General features: G+C 42.7%; 1 protein-coding gene across 1 annotated transcript; it reads left to right on the top strand.

Moving 5' to 3' along the window:
* The first annotated feature begins 177 nt into the window (after positions 1 to 177).
* arg1 (arginase 1) lies at positions 178 to 7,886 on the top strand. The gene is made up of 8 exons (XM_018761143.2): positions 178 to 321; positions 751 to 823; positions 3,925 to 4,099; positions 4,328 to 4,487; positions 5,273 to 5,367; positions 5,663 to 5,767; positions 6,852 to 6,988; positions 7,563 to 7,886. The coding sequence occupies exons 1-8, from the start codon at positions 214 to 216 to the stop codon at positions 7,736 to 7,738; spliced, it is 1,029 nt and encodes a 342-aa protein (XP_018616659.2). The 5' UTR covers positions 178 to 213; the 3' UTR covers positions 7,739 to 7,886.
* Positions 7,887 to 8,717: the final 831 nt, after the last annotated feature.

The raw sequence follows: 8,717 nt of genomic DNA, 5'->3' as shown, positions 1-8,717 counted from the left end.
AGTTCTGCGGGTCTCGAGCTGCCCTCGTTGGGTTCCTTCCTCCGACCCGCTTTCGGACGCAACTCTGCCGTACGAAGCGGGACGGAGGGACACTTGGGTGGGTGGACGTGATGACACTTTGACGCCCGTGACGCCCCGCCCCCTAGATTACGTCACCACTATAAGGGCGGGGCGCCGCGAGCCCCCGCAGTCTACAGCAGCGGAGCGCGGACGATGCTGCTCGCGGGCGGGTGCAGTGCCGCGAGGGCGTCTCGTCTCGGGCGGCGCGCACGCGCTCTGCATTCGGTCGGCTTGGTGGGAGCTCCGTTCTCGAAGGGACAGGTGAAACGACGTGGTTAAACTCTTACATTAATGCGATATATCGAACGTGAATGTTTCAAATGGCGCCGTATATTCGACACATTTACATTTCTTCACTTAGCTGATGCTTTTCTCTAGTAATTATATATATCCTAAGTTAATATCAGATGCTGTCTCTGAAGTCAAGTGATGACTGACTGCATGTGATCTTAAGTTAAGTTGTGCCCCAGGGATGGTGGGGGCTGTGTTCTAGAAGTTTTAATAATATTTATTTATTTTTTTAAAACAATAAAATTGTTTAGATATTTTAAACAACTCACTCACACATACACATGAGAGAGAATCAGAAATATGTAGATGTTCGGATCAGGTGCCGGAAAGATACCTGTGTGTCCAGGTCAAGTGCGATGATGATGATGATGATGATGATGGTATGTGATGTTGCTGCAGCCCAGGGATGGTGTTGAGAAGGGACCGGATCTCATTCGGGGAGCTGGATTGGTGGAGAAGCTCAGAGGACAAGGTAAAGAGGGACTTGAAACCTCACGCCACTACATGCTGTATTACTAATCACCGCTTCTTCACATCCGGTCGCTGAACACCACCTTCTTCAGGTGATCAGCAATGAAGCACACTAAACTGAAACTGAATTGAGGTGAACCTCGTGTGAACCCAGCGTAACGCATTTCACTTCTCTTTATTTTTCCAAAAAAAAAAAAAAAGAAACATTAAAGTAAATACGAAAGAAGCCACATGTGAAAAAGTGACACCCGTGATTCAGTAGCCCGCACACCCTCAAGTTCTGCAACATTTACTGTATGGATTCTGTCATTTTCTTGTACATTCTGTCCCTTTCCTCTTTACCAAACTGCTCCACTCTGTTCTTGGGGCATCCATCCATCCATCCATCCATCCATCTAGTGTTATGTACTTCTTCACACATGGTTTCTTTGTTTTAGCTGAATAAGTAATGAAAAATAAGAATCTATTATGCGTTATCTGTCACAGGGTTTCATGTGTCCGCTGTTAGGATTTAGTGAGGAACAGATGAGGGCTATTGATGTACTAATGTGTGAAAGCATAGCATTTAAGCAGTGCACTTCTTCATATGACTACAAACACGCATTATATATCTGTGATCATCTTATTCATAACCTGCTTTGACAGACCGTATCTGTAACGTAATTAAATCATTCAAGCTTTTCAGATAATTGTATAGTATATACTAAAAAAAAGCACGACAAGCCAGCAATGACTTCTAAAAACATCAACCTACACAATATACTCATACTTAAAGAAAAATCTAATGCTCCTGAAATTTACAAGGCCTATATTGGGGTGCTTTAGTGTTTACGCTGAACACATAATGTCATATTTTTGTAGTAAACAAAGCAGTGTTTCCTCTGGAGACGAACTGGTTTAGGTCAGTTTGGCCACGGTCAGTGACACTGGCACCAGGCAACCCTTGTCAGAACACCCCCCATTGCAGCAACGCTGCCTTTTACTGCCGCACTCGGGACCGCACAGGCATACACAGACTGTGTTTTCACTATAGCCAGCATTCTGTTGATAGCATTCCATGTTTTATATATACTGTAGTTATGAATACTAATTATATTGCGTAAAATGGGAGAGAATGAAAGTGTGTCCATGATTGCTCTGAAATGGACTGATGTCCTGTCTGGTTTTTACCCTCCCTCACAACCTATGATTATGAAATAGGCTCCAGACCACTATGACCCTGCACTGGACAAACTGTTCTGCATTGAAATATATACAGTGTGTATATATATATATATAATATTTCATTCCACTCTATACAAGCTATATAGAGGAATGACAATAAAAACAACTTGAACTTGAATACAGGGTGTCTGTGAAGGAATACCCCGATTACAGCAGTAACATTACATTTAACGCTGGTAACTGAAAGGGGTTTTACTCAAAAGCAGAAAAATATAAAAGGTTTGTGAACTGTTGACTTTTTAGTACGTAACCACACCGAACATGTCTGGTTTTGTTGGCGACCGAGGGAAAGCAGCTTGGACATTCACCGCCGTCTCACTGGAACTCATGGTGTGCCGCTGCTCCTATTTCCATGATTATCCTCATTCACAGCTTAAGTTCACGTATTTATATGTTACTTACAACGTAGACTGGGGGCACAGTGAGTAGCACTGCAGTCTTGCAGCGCCTGTGTGGTACGAGAGGACATAGGTTCGATCTCTGCTCGGTCGGTGTTGAATTTGCATATTCTCCGTGTGTCCGCATGGGTTTCCTCCCAAAGACCTGTTGTTCTGGGCTATTGGAGACTGTAAGTCACCCATAGTGTGTGAGTGACACAAAGAGAGTGTGTTTCACTGATCTATGGATGAGTAACTCATTGTAAATAGTGTATCCAGCAGTGTAAGTGACCTTAGGTGGATAAAGTCTGGACTGATAACACTACATAGTGTCCATTGGAAGGTGCTTTGGAGAAAAGCATCTGCTAAATGAGGTAATGTAAACATATATTGTATTAACAATCATTTTCACAAAACTGAAAAGCATAAAAGAACTTTCATCAGTAAATGGGCAGTAAATGACATGGTAAATCTTTGGTCAGTCGGAGCTGAGCAGCTCCGAGTGCAGGAACCACTACGGGGGAATGAGTCCTGCCCTCAGTCACTGGATTGTCAAGTGTTTTTAAATACAGTCTCCTGGAGGTCACATCAGCCTGCAGGGAAATAACACTGCTGCTGGGTAGCCACTAAATACAAAGACGTTAAATGGCATTTTTCTCTGCTAGTGTTAAGTTTCTAAATGACTCATACACAAGTATGTTTACAGGTGATGTGACCGTCTTGGTGCATTTTGCAACATGTTAGAAATTGTTCTGGGCAGTTATTGTAGCTTTTAATATTTTTTCCCCGGTTCCTAGCTGCCAGATTACTAATTTTTAAAAGAATATGCTAAAGCTACACTAAACAAGAATCATTGTCATATTTGTCAAACTATTTCCAGTAGAAATAAAGCAAAATTAATAATCTGGTTAGATTTACCGGATCATTTTCATTAGTATGTACAGTTCCTCAAGGTCAACATATTATCTTTGCCTCTACAGATGATATATGACACACATAAGGTGTGTATGTGCATGCGTCCTGCAGTATATGAACAAGTGCACTGTGACAGGGTTTGGTGGGTGTGTGAGATGTGAGCCTGTCAGGACTCGCGCTCTGTTTTATTTGTGGAATATGAGCCTGGCAGGTTCACTGTGATGACCTTGTGCCTCCCTCACCCCCTGCGTGTGAGGACAATGGCAGGTGCTACAGTATCACACACACACACACACACACACACACACACACACACACACACACACACACACACACACACACACACACACACACAGAGCCTTTCTGCCCAAGCTGGAGCCATACAGGACCTCAGCTCTGAGTTCAGCGGTCCCAGCTCACTTTTTTAAGCAAAACCAAACAATTCCTACAGTCACACAAGCAGCTGGAGGAGTGTTTCTTTTTTTGGTTTTTCAGTTTTTTAGCGCAAATTCATTAGAGCAGAAAAAATATTGTGTAAACGGATTGTCACGCGGTCATCTGCTGTTGCTCAATGTTCTGCCCACAGGCTGCGCTGTCAAAGACTACGGGAATGTGGACTTTGACGACGTCAGTGACGACAGTCCCGTGGGCAAGGTGCGGCGACCTCGAACCGTGGGTCTCGCAAACCAACGGCTCGCCGATGCCGTCAAAGCCATCAAAGAGGATGGATACGTCAGCGTGATGCTGGGAGGGGATCACAGGTAAATTGTGCTCCACACCTATCCACCATTCCTGCTGCTTGCTATAACCTTTTTTTTTTTACTGGGAATGGCTTCCAGCTGTGGCAAAGCAAAATAGACAGATTACTTCCCTTACTGACTTATCCCAAGGGAAATATTGCTTATGCCCCAGTTCGATACTGACATCCGTGGTAAAATGATAGGGTGTAACTTGAAGCCTTTTGTTTGTGTGTGACTCGTTTGTCCCAGTTTGGCGATTGGCTCAATCCTGGGACATGCGGCCTCACAGAAGGGCCTCAGCGTGGTCTGGGTGGATGCTCATGCCGACATCAACACACCCCTGACCACTCCGACGGGCAACATCCACGGGCAGCCTCTGTCCTACCTCATCAAAGAGCTCCACTGCAAGGTGATCTCTTTTGCCCTTCTGCTTTGTTCTTTGACATCACATTTGGAGCAAAATGTGAAAAATATTCATTTGTGTCCGGTGTATTCACAGATCTAGGTGTTTGGAATGATCTGTCTGTTGTTGCTCCCTATTATCCAATGTCCAATGTATGTTTTCCTTGTGTCTGCATGGGATTACTCCAGGTGCTCTGGTTTCTTCCCACTGTCCAAAGATGTGTTTCTGCTGGATAGGTGACTCTAAACTGCCCTTAGTGTTTATGTTACATTTTATTGTTTAGATGGGTAGATGGGTAGGTAGCCTTGTAAGTTACCTTGGACAGAGGCATCAGCTAAATAAGGGTTAATAATAATAATAATAATAATAATAATAATAATAATAATAATAATAATAATAATTTTGTAAGCTGTATTCAACAACTTTGCATAACATGTTCGGGTTGGTCTGCTGCCTGAGGCCACTGGTTTTGAGTTTGTTGAGAAACAGTCAGTCTTGCACAACCTAACTGCAAATACTGGCTTTCAAGACTTGTCATAAAACTGAGGAAACTTGACAATATGCCTGAAACACACTAAATATGAATGGTAATTCCACAAAATGTGTTGCCTCCACAAAATCAAATTTTTGTATAATGTGACAGTGTTGCAGGAAATAAATGTAAATTTTTTTGCTTCTGCTTATCACATATTCATGCAATTTCTTCCATTCCACATATTTAATGTAAAACAATGTCACAACAGTTTATTGTACAGTTTTCACTTGAGTGAACTTGTTTGAATTGGGCACAGATACCAGCAGTTCCTGGACTCTCTTGGATCAAGCCCTGTGTATCAGCAGATGACATTGTTTACATCGGTTTAAGGGATTTGGATCCAGGAGAGCAGTAGGTTCACATTTATTTGCCATTTTTGGCCCATATTTACACCAGTTTAGAGTGTTACATCAGTGTAAATAAAACGTAGTAGGAGATCCAGCAGTACACCAATGGTAAACAAGCATCAAGGACATGGACTGTGCGTATTAACAGATAACTCAATAACACACTTGTGTTCAGATGTTGCCCTCAAATGATCTTTTTTGAAAGGGAGCTTTTATAAAGAGCTTTAGTCAACTGAAATTTTTTTTACTGCATATTGTATACATGCACTATTTTTCTTTTTTTGCCCCCATCCCCACAGTTATATCCTGAAATCCCTGGGCATAAAGGCATACTCAATGACTGAGGTGGACCGCCTTGGAATAGCCAAAGTGATGGAGGAAACATGCGAGCACATGTTTTCAAGGTTTGTTTCCAGCAAAATTCATGGAGGATGTGGTAAAATTTCCTTCCCTTTCCAACAGTGTTTGAACTGTGTAACGATACAGTTCTGGAAATTCTCAAGAAATCTGTTAGTTCCACCTCTGTGGATGTATCTAAGGGCAGCTGACAGTGTAGGAGTTAGCACTAGTGTTATTAGACCCAAAGGCTTCTGGTTCAAAGCTTAGCTACTGCTGTGGTACCCTTCAGTAAGGTTCTTACCCTAAATTGCTCTGGTAAAATTACCCAGCTGTATAAATGGGTAAATCCCTGTAAGTTGCCTTGGACGATGGGGTCACGTTAATCATGGTTAACCCTACAAAACCTCATCATTTCCTACACCCCCAGAAAGAGCATTTTGCTTCCACCTCTGGTTGCTTGATTGTCCCACTCACAAAAGGTCCAGAAGCAATAGTGTAGGGTCTCCATTTTGGTTCCAGTATGGTGGCATGAGCTTCCTCTGTCCTTCAGAACTACTGAAACCCTTCCATCATTCAAGAATGGTCTTACAGCACATCTCTTTCAGGCTTATTCCTCTCCTCATCATCTTTCTATTGTCACTGAATTTTCACTGTATTTTAAGACTCAGTTCTACAGGCAGCTATACAAACTAGTTGTGCATTTTGCCTGAATCCAAAGTGCTTTGTTGTGAAATGCACTTTTGCATACTAAGAAATGTGCGTTATTTCGGAAAAAACAAGCACTGACGAATAAATATAAATGTAATCCAGAGACACCCAACAGACCCGTGCAATCCCTTAGGTGCAGCCAGCAGCAACATCCAAATAACTACGTAAGTCCAATTCAATCATGCACAGTCCTTAAAGTACTGACTTGAACCTGCAATCTGTCCCTTGTGACTCACAAACAGAGCAATTACCAAATGAGTCAAGGGATTCTGGAATGGATGTACTTATCACCTCTGTAAATACACTGAAGGAAAATAGACTATAGACCGAAAACAAAAACATACTTTTCCATTAATTTTTTTTTTTTTTTTTTTTTTAGCTGGCTTTTTAAATGTTGCTAAGGAGCATGAGGCTGATGTTCTGGAATCCTCTTCCAAACAGGGGAAAGAAACCGATCCACCTCAGCTACGATATTGATGCCATAGACCCCACGGTGACACCTGCAACGGGAACCCCGGTGGTGGGAGGATTGACTTACAGGGAGGGCATCTATATAACTGAGGTCATACATCAAACAGGTAGGAGAATGCACTGGGGTAGGCTTCGGATAGGACCATAAGGGGCAGGTGCCCATGGTCACCCTAACACTTGAACTGAACATAGGACTGTACCCAGAATTGCTCAAGTAAAAATCACCCAGCTGTATAAATGGGTAAAAAAATTACCTAAGTTGCTCAGGAGAAAAGCTTCAGCTAAAGAAATAATAATAAAATGTGTATTTTTTCTAAAGCTGTTGACCACCAGAATTGCTATAGAGCCAGGTATGAGGATAACATTTATTCATTTAGCCGACACTTTTCTCCACAGTAACTTACAATTATTTACTAATTTATACAGCTGGGTATTTCAGGGTATGTACCTTGGCTCATGGATACTACAGCTGAAGGTGGGATTTGAACCTGCAACTTTTGGATCTGAAGAAAGCAGTTCTAACCACTACAGTACCAGCTCCATAATAATAAAGCAACTGACTTTTTAAATTGTCATCAATAACTTTAATACACCAATTTCAACTCATCTAAGCATGGTGACACCAGTGAAATGAAAACACAGTACATACCGTGTGCAGAATGCTACTCGTGCTCTCCTCAGGATTGCTCTCTGCACTGGATATGGTAGAGGTGAACCCCAAGCGGGGCAAGACGGACGATGAGATCAAGTCCACCGTGGACACTGCAGTGGATGTGGTCCTGGGCTGTTTCGGCCGAACCCGTGAGGGATCTCACCCCCCGAACTACAGCGTGCCTCAGCCCAGCAAAATGTCCTGATCAAGTCCTCTTGATCAAAAACCTTTTACGCTGGAATTCACACTTTGCCTTGTGTCGTTCAGCCACGAACTGTTCTGGAATATATTGTTTTATAAGAATGCATATTTTGCTAAATCCAAATTTGTCCCTAACATGGAGTTGTAATAAATGGGTCTAACAATAATATTTTATTTATAAGCAAAAGAAGTTTTACACAGAACAAATACATTTAATTAAGGGCCTGAAGATTTGCTGACTAACTGAACTTGGCGATTTAAAAAAAGTACTGAAGCTGGGAAAACAAATCAATTCGCATGACACTGCAGAACAATTGTACTTGGTTTCAGCTCTTAGCTGTGGAAGAAAAAAAAACCAACCCATGTTTTGACCCATCTAGAAGTTTCATATAAAATCTTACAAATCCTCATTATATAAAAGCATCCCTCACACGTGACAGCGGTACGCAGGACTGGAACGCATGGTCACATTCAGACCTCAGATGCAGCTGATGGGTCGCTGGCATGTCCATTTGCTTTGAGCTACACTGGAAATGAAGCCTCCTACCCCCCACCAGAAGGCCAGCTTCCACGCCAACCCCACAGGGCTCTCCAACGGGGTCCGTACCTGGAGAAGTAACTAAGACAATGCCACCATGTGCTGGTCTGAGACGAGGAATTTGCTCCGAGCTCCAAACGTGTCATAACTTTACCATCTACTGTTACACCTATGATTAAGGTCTTTAACCACTATCCATACTTCTGGGAGTGCTGCTGATGGGCTGTTGCTCAAAGTTGCAGAAGACAGCCCTGCTCCACCAAGCAATGCAACTAGCCTGAACCGCTTCAGGAAATATTCAGCTGTGCACAAGGTTGAAGGGCTCAGATTAAAGAAGGTCCCGGGTTTGAACCCCCCACCCCTGCTGCAACACCCTTTATCAAGGTACTTACCCTGAATCGACCTGTACAAATCACACAGATGTAGAAATATTATTTACATTGCT

Source organism: Scleropages formosus, chromosome 24 (genome assembly GCF_900964775.1).
Source record: "Scleropages formosus chromosome 24, fSclFor1.1, whole genome shotgun sequence".
Taxonomy (NCBI): domain Eukaryota; kingdom Metazoa; phylum Chordata; class Actinopteri; order Osteoglossiformes; family Osteoglossidae; genus Scleropages; species Scleropages formosus.
This window is presented reverse-complemented; position numbering and strand designations above follow the sequence as displayed.

Bases quoted from the DNA above. Each gene is read 5' to 3' on its own strand.
- arg1 (XM_018761143.2), top strand. From the start codon at position 214: ATGCTGCTCGCGGGCGGGTGCAGTGCCGCGAGGGCGTCTCGTCTCGGG. The intron at 322-750 runs GTGAAACGACGT...ATGTTGCTGCAG, and splicing joins CTCCGTTCTCGAAGGGACAG to CCCAGGGATGGTGTTGAGAA. The intron at 5,368-5,662 runs GTAGGTTCACAT...CCATCCCCACAG, and splicing joins GATTTGGATCCAGGAGAGCA to TTATATCCTGAAATCCCTGG.